This window comes from Staurois parvus, unplaced genomic scaffold, assembly GCF_062004578.1.
Source record: "Staurois parvus isolate SC_StPar_1 unplaced genomic scaffold, SC_StPar_1.0 ptg000145l, whole genome shotgun sequence".
Taxonomy (NCBI): Eukaryota; Metazoa; Chordata; class Amphibia; order Anura; family Ranidae; genus Staurois; species Staurois parvus.
Window position 1 is genome coordinate 1,303,459 of NW_028317941.1, and position 14,254 is coordinate 1,317,712.

The 14,254-nt window shown below is 40.0% G+C and overlaps 1 protein-coding gene across 4 annotated transcripts in view; it reads left to right on the plus strand.

The window, feature by feature from the left end:
* Window positions 1–13,424, plus strand: part of PTP4A2 (protein tyrosine phosphatase 4A2) — a 56,531-nt gene extending 43,107 nt beyond the window's left edge. For all 4 annotated transcript variants that reach the window (XM_089673844.1, XM_089673846.1, XM_089673847.1 and 1 more), the window contains 3 exons: window positions 3,918–4,048; window positions 8,681–8,755; window positions 11,474–13,424. In XM_089673844.1, coding sequence (XP_089529970.1) covers window positions 3,918–4,048; window positions 8,681–8,755; window positions 11,474–11,582 — 315 coding nt within the window. In that variant the 3' untranslated portion in view covers window positions 11,583–13,424. The remainder of the gene's footprint in view (window positions 1–3,917; window positions 4,049–8,680; window positions 8,756–11,473) is intronic.
* The last annotated feature ends 830 nt before the right edge of the window (window positions 13,425–14,254 follow it).

Sequence of the window (14,254 nt, forward strand, 5' to 3'; positions counted from 1 at the left end):
AGCAGCTGCTTTGTTGAAAGCAGCTACTCTGTTAAAAGCAGCTACTGTGTTGAAAGCAGCAGTATTGGAGGTAAAACGACACTCATGAATTATAATTACTGGGTAAATAATTTTATGGTTGGGGGTCACCACAACACGAGGAACTGTATTAAAGGGTCACGGCATTAGGAAGGTTGAGAACCACTGCACTAGGGGGTCTCCTTGCTTCCTTAGGAATTTTTCTCCATAGGTATAATGGCCATGGAATGTAATAAAAAATATATAGTGCCTTATCTTTTTTAAAACATAATTCATTAAATATAGTAGTGCACTCACATGTATTACAAGTTAAAACTGCATTGAAATGTTAAAATTTGAATCCACAGTAATGTTTTCAAATCTTGTTAAATACTTGCTCTATGTAGCTTTAAACGACGTAATGTCAGAGTCCCTCCCCTACGTGTTACGCCACCGGGTCACGTGGCTTCATCAGGAGAAATTATTTTAAATAGTGTAATATACACCATAGTAGGGCACAAGACCCCACATTTCAGTAAAAAGGGTGTCCTGCCTTGTCAGAAAAGTCTGGGGCAGAACTGTGTAAATCTTAGAACTGGATGGGCAGCAATGCATAACCTATGGCAGTTAAGCAGGACCCTTTATATGTATTTATCTTTATGCTTGCAGTCCAACTTTAATAAAGACCTATGTCTATTAGGGACAAGAATGGTGCCTGTTTAATGTGTTTTTGTTTTTTTTTGTTTTTTTTTTCCTTTTTTAAGCTAGAGCATGCTGATAGGATTACTTTCTGACAGATGTACTCTTATTTGTTTGGAGACCAGAATAGATGAGCGTACTGTAGTGAGAGTGTGTACAGAGGTAAAAGATTCAGTGCAAACAAGAAAACAATATGTCAAGTACAGAGATACTATTTATGCCGCCTAGTTGGAAACTGTAATTTGAAAAGGGTTCTTTGCTCAAGGCTTTGCATACACAGACATGTAAATCCAGAGGTGAGGAAGGTGAGCTGGACCAGAGAAACAACTGAACTTTGTCTAAGTGCTTCATTGGAAGTGCTGATCAGTGTTCCAGTTACATAGAAGTGGTGTTATACAGTGCAAAAAATCTATTTAAAAGGTGGACAGTATGATAACAGGACTGGAACACCGCAGTGTGAAGGTGCCTAATAACAAGAGGTAACTGCCCATTTATTTCAATGGACAAGACAGTTATTGAAATAGGTCAGCATATCAAAGTACACTGTCCTTTCAGTAAGTGTAGACCTGAAAGATCGCAGGAGCCTAGAGCAGGCGTCTAAAAGGTGTAGCTGTCACGGCATCTTATACAAAAAATCTTTGTAATTGAATATTTGAGAGAACCGGAATGATATCTGATTTGTCACGGTTACTTTAGAAGTTAGTTGATCAGAAAAACCGTTGAAATTTTTTTTTTTCGTCCCTCCAAAGTACTATGGAGTATATAGAACATAATGAATGAACTGTTTCTTACCTCTGTGTATAAACATGGTGGTGTCCTGGTTTCTGCAGCTGTCTTGATTTACCAAGGCTTTGTTTATGGAGAAAAATCAAAGCTGCAAAACAAAAGAATTGTATGTTGGGGCTCCTTTTATTACAGGTTATTCATCAAACCAGAGAGCTTTATTTAAAGGAGGAGTAGGGACAACACTCTCTTGGCCCTACATCTCCTGTGGGTTACAAGAGTGCACTCAGGTCTGCATTCCTGTGACCCATATTGAGCTGACAGTGAGCTAAAGTCAGCTGACGTCACTGAGCTGGTCCAGGCTCTGGAGAAATCCTGCCTTTTTAAAGTCAGAATCCACCCAGATTCCTGTTCGGCAGCTGGCTCAGCCTTTCAGTGAGCCGCTGAGAGCCTAAGTCAGCCGCTCCCATCCCCACAGTTGGGTGCCCCATTGAGCGCTGGAGGGGCAGAGCAGAGAGACGGTGACTGTCAGTCCCTGTCTATCTGCAATTTGAAACCAAGAAGTGAGCAATCAGCAGTCTTTGTTTGCTCAGTTATTGGGCTTAGTCAGCGGGGGTCAGATGCAGCATCAGACCCATACTGCACCCACCTAGGTGAGTATAAATGTTTGTTTCTTTGAGATCCTGAGTGGTTGGACCCTCTTGTGTGCAATGAAACTGCGGCTGCCCAATTTCTACTCTCCAACAGCACATGCCATCCGCAACTTTTTATATTTTGTTTGTATCTGCCCTATGCTTTGCCTTTGATATAACAAGTATTGAGGGAGGGGCAGTGCTTTTACTTTCAGACAAATTGGGTGTCTCTGCAGTGTGCTACACTATTCAAGAATTCCAAGCAGTCTGAGAGCCAATGGGTATAAACCAGGGAAACCTTTTACACAGATGATTGTGGGAAAGGCTGGGTGTCACCTTTATTACTAGAGGCCTAATTAGTCTTTGGATTAGAATTTGTATGGCCATGCTTAAAGTGGCTATAAAGGCTTAAGGTTTTTTTTTACCTTCGTGCATTCTGTGCATGAAGGTGAAAAGCCTTCTGTGTGCAGCAACCATTCTCCCCAACCCACCCTCCCTGGGAGTGGGAGCAAAACTGCTTGCTCTGGGGACACTGGGCAGGAGGGAGGGGCCAGGAGTGCCGGCAGGGGGACCTGAGAAGTTGAGGATCAGGTCTGCTCTGTGCAAAACCACTGCACAGAACAGGTAAGTATAACCGGTTTATTATTATTTTTAATTTGTCTTTAATATCACCTTAACACACCCTTAAAATGCTAGTGTTGATTTTCCTCAGAGAATGGGACCCTAGACAAGTGCTCTTCCTGCTCTTCTGTAACACAGGCTCTTTAAATGACAAACTATATTACATTCTGAAAATGGTGGAAGCAGTTTCAAGTTTGCCAAGAACAGACACTTGACATGTGTGTGCAGGACTTCGTACATCTGATAGATTACTCCTATTTGGTTCAAAGAGTAGTTGATGCTTGGAATAAACTTCCAGCAGAGGTAGTGAGCCAGTCAACAGTAAATGGCTTCAAATATGCTTGAAAAAAAGCATAGATTCCCCCCCCCCCCCCCCAAAAAAAAAAAATCACTGTTTTTTTTTCTTCTGCCATCACTTTTCTTTGTTTTTAAAGGGCAGTGAAAACAAAATTTTGTTTACAGAAATAGTTTTAGTTGTACAGTTTGTTACTTTATTTCCAAGAAGGATGTCACTTTTTGGACAAGTTCACCTTTTGAACATGGGGTTCCTCTCCCCTGCATAATCACATTTTAAAATCGGCAATGATCTGTGAATGAAGAAACTACAAGTCCTGTCTGTTCGTAGTCCAATCAAACTGAAAGTCTGTACAGAGGTACGGGCAGAAAGCTGCAGAGAGTGTGTACAGGACCACTGATCATGGGTGTAATACTTTGCAGTGTCGTGTAGAAAAAAAATTTTAATTTTTTTTTTCCCCAGCAAAAATATGTGCATGTATTATTTTTTTGTTAAAGGTCAATTTAGCATTTGAGTGCACTGGACTAAAACCTTATTATTGTTTACAACCAACCGCTTCTATAAGAGGATGATAAACTAGTATTCTGCATCATTTTGTGCCTTGAATGTTGTCTTCCTTCCTACATTCTTTGTTTAGCAAGTTCAGCTTCATTTGGCATTTGTATATAACAGCTTCTTTTTAAATGTAAAACTTTTGAAAATTCCTTCTGAAAGCTGGCTTTGAATCTAATGTTTACTTAAAATGCTCAGATTTACTTGTCAGCTTGTTATTGCTAATACAGTTGGCACGAAGGCATGCAAACATATGAAAATGTGCTTCTTTAATCTCAATAATTTGCACCATCTTTTAAACACATTTTGTTAATGGTTTAGATCACAGATGATCTAAAATGCTCAAAAGGGCTTGCTGATTTATATTAATATTTCTGCTTTCTTTTTCTTTCGTTAAGGACTGGCCATTTGATGATGGAGCGCCACCCCCTACACAAATAGTTGAGGATTGGCTGAATCTATTAAAAAACAAATTTCGAGAAGAACCACGCTCCTGCATTGCTGTCCACTGTGTGGCAGGATTGGGCAGGTAGGTCAACGGTTTGCCACGGATGCCAACAACTGGAGGCTAAAAAAGAATCTGAATGCACTGTGCCTCAAAACGTTTGTACTGCATGAGGTACCAGTGAAAAGCTGCTATTGACACATAGGGCTTATTTATTAAAACTGGAGAGGGCAAAATCTGGTGCAGTTCTGCAAAGAAACCAATTAGCCTTGAGGTTTTATTGCCAAAGCTTAATTCAGGCTTTTTCAACCAGGGTGCCTTGGCAAAATGAAAAGAAGAATAAAGCAACCAAATGCATGTGCTCCTGCGCTGGACAGTAGACTCCACAATGTCAATATCCTCACATGTGTAAGAAAGGAATGCAAGCCTTTCTGCCCTCAACGGACCAGGGAAATCCAAAGAGAACTGTATATAAGAAACAAAGAGTCACACGGCCTAGTACATTACCTTTTAAAAATGAGATTTATTTATAAATAGTAAAATACAAGAGAAATAAAATCAGATAAAATGAAAAGCATGTCACAAAGAATGCAATGTGGTCCAAAAACCCCTGAAGGTGGTCTGGTGGGCAACTGTGAACCTCTGGATAGCTGGTGCGTTTCAAGGTTGTACCTCTTTCTCAGAGCCAGTGTGTGTGCGCAGAGAGAGGACACAGGCTGCACACACACTGGCTCTGAGGAAGAGGTACAACCTCGAAATGCATCAGCCTCCAGCTACACAGTCCCCCACCAGACCACCTTCAGGGTTTTTGGACTACATTGCATCATTTGTGACATGCTTTCTATTTGATCTGATTTTATTTCTCTTGTGAGTATTTTACTATTTATAAATAAATCTAATTTTTAAAGGTAATGCACTAGGCCCGTGCCTTGGCAAAATGCTTAAAAATTGTTCTAAAATTGTATACAAGCCAGTGTGTGGAACAAGCCTGCTTTTTTAGTTACAAAAGCCACGGGTTTTCATTGTGCACTATCACGACTTTCTAGCCACCGGCGTCCTGACACTCAGTGACATCAGTTGGTAAGGAGGATGTCGGTTACCTTCACAGCATCCTTGTTTGACCCTCTCCTGCCCCTCTCCATCAGTGCCTCGGTAACATTAGTTCAGTGATGGAGAAAAGCTGAGAGAGGAGAGAAGCATTGGAATACTGGTCAGTACCAGTGTGCAAAAGTGTAATTGCCTTGGAAGAATAAATCGCCTCTAATGTTGGGTGTACTACATGTGTGGATGCTGCTGTGTTATATAAAATGAATACAATAGCTTTTACATTTTATAATGGGGTTCTCAAGACTGTCCAGAATTTTAAAGGGTTCCCTGGGACTGTCCAGAATTTTAAAGGGTGCCTCGCGACTGTCCATAATTTTAAAGGTTTCTTTGACTTAAAAAAAGGTTGAGAAACACTGGCTTAAGTGAACAAGCTGAAATTTGAAGCTGATTGGCTACCATGCACAGCTGCACCAGAATGCTCCAGTTTTAGTAAATCTCCAACGGTCTTTTCCCAGAAATACAATCCATTTCCACTGCTGTGCACACTAAAGAAACGGCAGAGATGCACATGCTGTTTTCTTAAAGTCCACATTAGCAGGAAACAGAGAAGGGCCTAGTAAGGCAGAAAAAAAAAATTCACCCTGTCATAGGAATCGACCTGTGAATTTCAAGTTTGTTTGTAATATCTGTTGATCTGAAAAAATGTAGAAACCACACAACACCTGCACCCTTTTTGGCAATCAGTTGGTGCCGTGTGACCGCCACAGCTGTAGCTTCAGAGACATTGTAAAAAAAAAAAAAGAAAACTTTCTCATCTCAAGCCAAGTGTATATATGCCTGGAAACTGAGATATTGATTTCTTCCAGACAACTTTTAGCTTTGCTTCATTTCTTTAGGTTTTTATGTGTATGTCCGGCCAAAACTATTTACTTTAACTGCACAGAACATAGAGCACTGTACACTGGCAAAAACTTGCTAGGGCCACCTAGTGCATGCTCCTATAGCCCCACCCACTTCATTTTTGATAATGTCTGTAGGTGATGGTGCTTTACTTAGGCTACGTTCACATTCAGCTTTCAGCAACAAACTTAAAAAAATCAATTACTCTTTATGGTGCCTGTTCACACCTGATCGTGCGAACAGGCACCATAGAGAACCATTGATTTATTTAGGTTTTTAAGCGTTTTTGGAGCTTCAAGCTACAAAACTCGCTCAAGTGTGAATGCAGCCTTATTGCTTGGGTTGTCTAGCCGTTTTCAGGTCAATAACCATCTGTGAGTAACTTGTGGGCTGTATCCGGAACTGTGTGGGACTGACCTTGAGATGTTTTTTTTAATTCACTGGATCCTGCGTTAAGCGCTCACCTCGGCACAAAAGTGCAGTGTGTGTAATTTGTATGCCCACAATGACAGGCAAAACAACTTAAATAAAATGTAACACAGGGTTTCCTTGTATTTTATCACCTGCTCCTGGCTTTTAAAAATTAAAACTTCTCAAAATGCTTAGCACACAGTGTGGATACATAGACCGGTGAATGTTACTTTGTTTTGTAAATGTGTCTAACATATTTGAGAACAGAGAAGAGTGACAACCATGAGGAGGATCACTCTTTTCTGTTCTCAAATTGTTGTTTTGGGATGTTGGCAGTTTTGTATTTTTCTGACACCTCACCCACCCCAAATCTTTAGTGTCTTAACATATGTTGCACCATAAATAATAGCCTGATTTTGGAATTTAGCATTTTTTCCCCCTCCCATCTGGACTTGATCCTTGGAGTATGATGACATTGTGAAATGCCTTCTGATCCTCCTGCCATATGTACTAAAAATGCACACAGTGCATTGCTGTACTTTCTCTGGCCTTCTACTTCAGAGAGACAGCGACATGAACACACTCAACGCTTGGATTATTGTGGTTCCTTTATCCGCACACGCAAAACCCTTTACCTTTTACATCCATTCTGTGAGTCCTGCACAGGGAATGCCCTCACATTAGCAATGGGGGATCACAGGCGCAAGGGAGTTGGGACAATAGGGCCATCTAACAGGTGTTCTACTGAAGGCAGGCCTGCAGAAAACTCTGAACACCACTCAGGGAGATAGCTGTTCCCTTTTCCTAAAGTATTATGCTGTTATGATACCACTCTCTTGTCTGACTCTAGCTCCCTCTCAAGCACACTCTATTCAACATATCTCACAAAAGCAAATTTATTATTTTTTTTTGCCACTAGATCAGCACTCCTGGAACCTTTGGTTTCCAGGGGACAAAAGCGCTACACTTCCTCCCTCTGACTCTGTTCATGAATCTGAGATGGAGCCTCCAAGCCTCTTTGAGGAAGAAACTGAGAAAAGCAATGTGGACACGGAGACTGTAGTGGAATCTTTGGAGAATTTTTCAATCACTGCAATTTATGAGCCTCAAGCTCATTTTATGAGCCACAGGGATAATGTCACCTTTTCAAACAAAATAATTGATGCTCAATTTTTACCAAAAAACTTGTTTCCATCTACAGAAGTCTCTTTTATCTGCATAGGCAGTTTTTTGGTAAAGGTAAACTATGCCTTTAAGCTAGATTTTTTTTTTTTTGTAAGGTGTTCTGCACATGGGCAGTTAAGCCCCCTACTGTGTAAAATCCTGTCCTGGAGGCACAGGTTCAGCATACAGTTGACTGCCAGCAACCTGTCAAAATATGACAGGCTGAAAAATAGCACCTGTATGCCGTTCCAAACGGTACTTATGTTTAATGCTGTGTGTGTATGCCCCAAATGCATAGGGCCTCAAACGTGAGTACTGATCGGTACAGCATCCTGCTGTCATGTATTTCAGCCTCTTGTAGATTTACAGGCTGCTGGCCGTGGGCTGAACACTGCACCTGTGCCCTCCAGGCACCTGAAAATGCTGGGATTTTATGCTGTAGGAGCTTAACCTCTCGTGTATGAGGCCTAATGCAGTAGAGTATACATGTTCACTGTGCATTTTTGCAAATCAGGTTTGACTGGTTGTCTGACTGCACTAGAAAAAGAGGAAACTCAATCTCTATGTATAGTTTTATGCAAGGTGCTTTTTGGATGGGTTGCAAGATAATATCAGTAACAGAAATGAAGCAGCATCTGGTGTATTTGTGATGGATAATTGGTGTGCCATGGATCTGTTTAATTAGCATACAACACTTATTATATTCGAGCTGGCGGGCGCTGCCTGTGGGCACGAGGGGCTGTGCGTGTTTATAGGTGGGAATGTTGCAGAGTTCAATCTGGCAGCATGGCAAGATACAGATGAGAAAATATCGAGCAGTGGGATAGAGAACTTTGGATAATGTTCCCTGAGCCCAGGGTGTACTGATTTGGATGATAGCTTTCAGTGCAGCCTGTGTACATTTTTAGTAGAAATTGACTGACTGAGAGCTGAGATGATGAATGTAAGTCAATTTAACCTTTTACTGCATTCCAATGCCTGAAGGTTGTTGAAGTATCTTTGTCTGATTTCAGATTCTGTTTTTTAGATGGTTCGTTACTCAACATTGCATTGTGCAAAGATGTAAAGCTGCCTTTTTTTTAATCCAATTAATAATCTTTTCCTGGTGTCTGCACTTCCAGGGAACCCCAAGGATCGAGTCCACGAAATGCATACACTACTAATCTTTTTGCTGTCTTTTTTTTTTTTTTCCAGGGCCCCTGTGCTGGTTGCTCTAGCGCTGATTGAATGTGGGATGAAGTACGAGGACGCTGTGCAGTTTATCAGGGAGTAAGTGAGCTAATTAACCGCATCTTTTCTTCCCCCTCCCTGTCTCTTGCGTGTTCGCTCTGCCTTTTACCTCATGAGACCTCCACTCCTGGTAAACAAGGCTGCGCACAAGCGGATTGTTAAACAGTTTTTCTTCATATCTTGTTGAAACAAGAAATAAACAGCTTGCTGGAAGAAGCGTACCTATATCACATGGACGGTACAGCAAATATAGTAAAACCATGTTTGCTGAAAATAGAATCTGTTAAGTTATTTTAATTTAGAACTCTGTTCTCCATAAACCAGAACGTACTAGCTTTACTTGTCACAGCATTTGTAATGCTGTTAATCCAGCTTTGTGAATCGTGTCCTTGCCACACTGCATAGCCTGGTAGGCGAAACCCCAATTTACTGGTTTAGCTTTGCAGCTTCCTGTGTCTCATCGTTGCCTCTAGAATCCCTATTAGACGAGCAGTGATAACATTAGTATGAAAAAGGTGCAAAAATTTCAACTAATGATATAAAAACTCAATATAAAATATGCCAATAATCATCATAAAATCATCATAAAATTAAAGTGACTTGTGACAAGGTGCCAAGATTCATAAAGATAAATAAAGTGACTTCTGTGATGATGTGAAGTCCGTCACTATTGAGTGACCAGTATAGTGATATAGTATTGTCCCAATGTGAATGTGGAAGATCAAATTATCTCCAAGAGTAGATGTTCCATCCAATACTGTGGTGAAATAACCAGTATCATAAAGACTGCGCACTCAGCAGATGCGCAATCAGTCAGCGCATTTAGAGACACTACTCTCTGTAGATGAACCGGAGGCTCTTATGTGGATGGATCTGGTCTGGTCAGAAGTTCCCCTCACTGCTCACTCCTGCTGTCAATATGGCTCTAATTCTCCTTTCATATAGCTCTGGTATTATGTAGTATTGGGATCCTTCAGCCGCCCCTTGTTCTTTTCATCTGCTTCCTTTTTTATATATATGTCTTAGAGGTTATTTGGTATCCTTTGGTGCTATAGCGGCTTCTTGACTTTTAGCGCTTACTTGTTCTATTTATGATCTCTAGTGATAACATTAGACTACTAATACATTTTAAACTGAACGGGCCGTCGACACCGTAAGCTGTAAAGCTAAACTTAGGAATGATTGGTTTCATATTCCTGGATTTGCAGTGTGACAGTGGTGCGTGGCCTGCTCTTGGCAAAGATATATGTATTCCAGCACTTCATTGTTTGCCTGGCACTTTACTTTCGGTTGAACTTTTTTTTTTTTTTTCTATTTTCACCACTAATTTTAGCACGCAATCAAGCTAAGTGATAGTGATAACATTCGTGAATGTTTATTGAATTTCAAAGTATTTCTGTTTAGTGGATTCATGTGTGTGATAACCATTATCAATATGCTCTCACTTCAAGGTTTCTTTTTCAGTGTATATTATACACACTGATGTCAACAGCTGTCAGCCTAATGAACACTGACACGTTAATGCTCATGACGTTTATGTGCATTAAATCGGGCAAACTGACCAGCCTCCTCTGTGTGTCATTTTAATATTAAAATCAATGAATACCCTTTGTCTCTTAAAAAAGGCCATGCCACGAATAGCCTGAGTACCCTATACCCGTTCTCTGGTCACAACTCATAGATGGCTGTATTATCAGGTGGGGTACTCCTTCCACTTGTCGTTAGCTTGTAATGACCCACATAGCTTTTCAGCTACAGAGAGACAGCCAAAACATGAGCAGGAACTGTTTGGCATTCTTGATAAAAAGTCCAGAATGCTTTGTGAAATGTCATGGAAGCACCCTGTTTTAAAGGATAAGTTTATATTTAGGGTGTAGCAAGTTACTAAAGAGCTTGTCAACACCCCGACCCGATCCCCCATTGTGACAGTGGGCGAGGGATCTTCTTCTTGCACCCACTGTCACAATTCAAATACAGTGCAACCTTGCAGGGCTCCACCCATACTGCCACATCATTCATTTACAGAGCTGTGTGAATGAATGGACTACAAATACCGTCTGCCATTGCGACAAATGGCTTTTAGTTCTCAATGTAGTGCAAGGGTGCTGGTGAGCGCTCTCGTAGTTCCTTGATTTTCCTGAATGTCAGTAACTGCCTGCTGATATGGGAGGACAGACAGTGTACTGAGAGTCTGCAGGAGCTGGATATTGCCCCCCGATCTGCTGATCGTGGGTGCAATGCTTTACAGGCTCCTTTTTAAAAAAAAAAAAAAAAATAAATTATAAATGCAAATTTATTACCATTTACCTGTGTATTTATCATTTATTAATTTGGTGAGCTTGGCCTTTAAGAAAAAAGGAGTAATGCGGCCCCAAAGCATTTACTACAGATCTTAAATTGATACTAGATTTTATATATACATTTGACGTTTTTGCAGTTCTTCACTGAGCTGAGTTACTGCTAGGCTGTGAATAACCTTAAATGAGATCAAATTACACTGGTACAATTGAATGATTTTTGAAATCAACATCCCCATCTCCCTAGCACATAAGCAGAGTTTATGCTGGTCATGGAAGCACCATGTAATAAATGTGTGCTTGGATTATAAAGGTTTTATATAAATGATTAAAAAAAATGTAAGGGCAGTTTATGCATTTTAAACAAATTAAAAAAACAAAAAAAAACCACGCTTCTTTTTAATATATGATTCCAGTAAAGGGTTTGATTATTGGAAAACCTTTTTATTTCTTATTTTAGAAAGCGGAGAGGAGCATTTAACGCCAAACAGTTGCTGTATCTGGAAAAGTACAAGCCCAAGATGCGCCTACGATTCAAGGAAACCAACGGACACTGCTGTATGCAATAATGTGGCATTGAACACAGCGGTTTAAACCAGGCCTTTGTGACCATGGGCAGTGGATCAAGATGAGATGTATGATCCTACAACGGAAGACTGGTCTCTCACCTCCGTCCTTTTCAAAAGCAACTGCAGTAGGTGCCACGTTCACCAAAAAATGCAACTTCTATTTTTTTTTTTTTTTTTCTCCTACTTCATTTGGTAAATGGACGGATTAAAGAATTGCTAAATTCACATATGAAACTAACTTTGACATCAGCGTGCAGGGGAGAATTAAAGTGCTGGGGTATATAAAATGTATCTCTGCTAAAGTATTGGATATTTCATGGGACAGCAGAGAGCATCTATGAAGATATAGAATTTAGATCATGTACACAAATCCCTATATTGAAGTGCAGTGAGAAGATACTGGGGCAGTTGATTGGACCAAATGAATGTGAAGTTGACAGTAATTGTGTTTTTAAATCCCTTCAGCTCAGGGGCAGGAGGATGAGAAGAAATGTAGGTGACCCCTTCTTTCCCCCCAATTAAAGCAAATTTTATGCAGACTCCAAAGTAACTACTCCTTTTTCTCTCTAGTAAATGATCCAAAGTGAGGTCTGCAGGACAGTTTGTGTGACTGAACATCTGTACTGCTCAGGGCTTGTCACGTCTCTTTGCTGCCATAGCCAGTTGTAATGACGCTTTGTTTGAACACTGCCTTTTAGCCTTAAGCCAAAATCCCTCTTTGTGTTTTCTGTGGCAGCTAACCATCCAAAAAACAAAATGAAATCTTCTAATCTCCCGATTCTGTCCAAAACAATACTCTTTCTGGTATAAATGCCATATAATACAAGGCTGATGCCAAAAACATAGATATTCCTGTTATTTAAAACCTGCAGCCGTATTTTGCACTGCATCTGTTAAACTGCTGCTTTATTCTGGCAGCATTATGTGCTGCTTTTCATTGGGCTTTCCTGTTACGTGCAATTCTTCTTTCTTCCTTTTCTTCTTTTTATTTCTTCCTTCCCATCTCCATTGAATCTCCCAGCTGCACTATTGTAGAAAGTGTACTTTCTGTAACCTGGCTTGCAAGGTGTATTGCTTGCTGTTGGGCAACAATAGTAACTAATCTAAATCCAAGCTAATGAGTCATAATTAAATTGCAGAGAAGGAAATGTGTACGAGTTAATTTGGTTTATTGAAACTCTATTGTGCATTGTTAGGGCAAGCTGCTGTGAAGAGATGTATTGTATTTCAAAGCAATCCTCTTACATAATCCCAACCTGCATTAATCAGGGCAGTTTCGCGTACACTCAACAGTACTCAACAATGCGTAATTCAAGTGTGCTTCAGCCACTTATTTCCAGTTCCTCCAATAAAATAGACAGTCCTTATTTTTGGGACTGCATATTATGTGCAAGCAAGAGAGTTGCAATATACTATCACTGTTTTAAGAACCTCATGAACTTGAAAATCTTGTGTTGCTGCTTAAAAAAGATCAAGGGAGTGATGCATACATGTATGTAAACATCACCAAATTTCATGTTGTCTAGTCCTGTCTGGCTGCATTTTATACAGATACTTTGCCCAGTGAGTTTTAAATACTTTTCTCCCTTGTACTTATGAAAGTGGGTATGTTGTGCCTAAACTCCCTTTCTTCCCACTTATTAGAATATTACTTACAAGGGTCAAAACAGCAAGTGCTTGTCTATTGTAACTTATTTTTAACTCAATTCATTACTGCTCCTGTGAGATGCAGTGACTTGAGGAGGTGTCGAGACAGAGGTGATCTAAGTGTAAATCAATAAGTGCTAGAAAATTCCTTGATCTCATGAAACGTGTTCAATAAATATTTTACACATTCTAAAAGTTGTCTAACGTGTTTCATTTATTTTGTCTTTATAGTGCATTCATTGAGAGCTAATGAAAACAAGATATGGTGCAACCTATTATTTAAGATTAGGACCCTTCTTTTACGCTTTGCATTGTGTACAGAAAGCTTTTACAAAGCAATGGTTTAAACTTTCAGTGCACTTTGAGCAGCTTTGTTGAAACCTTTAAATAATAACCCCTCCTTCATGGGAAATAAGTGTAGCAAATGAAAAAAAATTATGAAAAACAATTGTAGCATATACAATGGCCATAAAAGTCATATTGTAATTTTGAATGTTATTAAAATTACCTCCCCCCCCCCCAATCTGCATCACTATAAGTTTCTGTAAAATGCAAGAGGCAACCTGGAGGCCTTCTGTACACAGATGTGTACAAATCTTCCCCAGATTTCCTGCTTGTGTGATTGGATTACTGCTTTTCCCAGAACTCTGCACTAAGATACAAGTCAGATTTTGGACATCCCCTGCAACAAAAATGTAATTGTTGGTGAGATACTCCCAAAGGTATGCAGACCCTGCCACTTTCATTATTACAACCCTGCAAGTCCAGGAGCTGATTGATTATAAAATAATTCACATTCATTTTGCACATGGACACACCCCACATGGACAAGCAAACCGCTATTTCTTCAGAATACTAAAAAGTAGGAATCTGCAGTAAAGTTTGTTAAATCCCTGCAATGTACATACATTTTCCAGAGGGGAATGCTTTTTTTCCAACAAAAGTGGATTTACTCTTTAAGGCAATATTTCGTATCGGTTTGGGAATGTTAAACAGATCTTAAGGGAGCACTTTGAAGTAGTGCG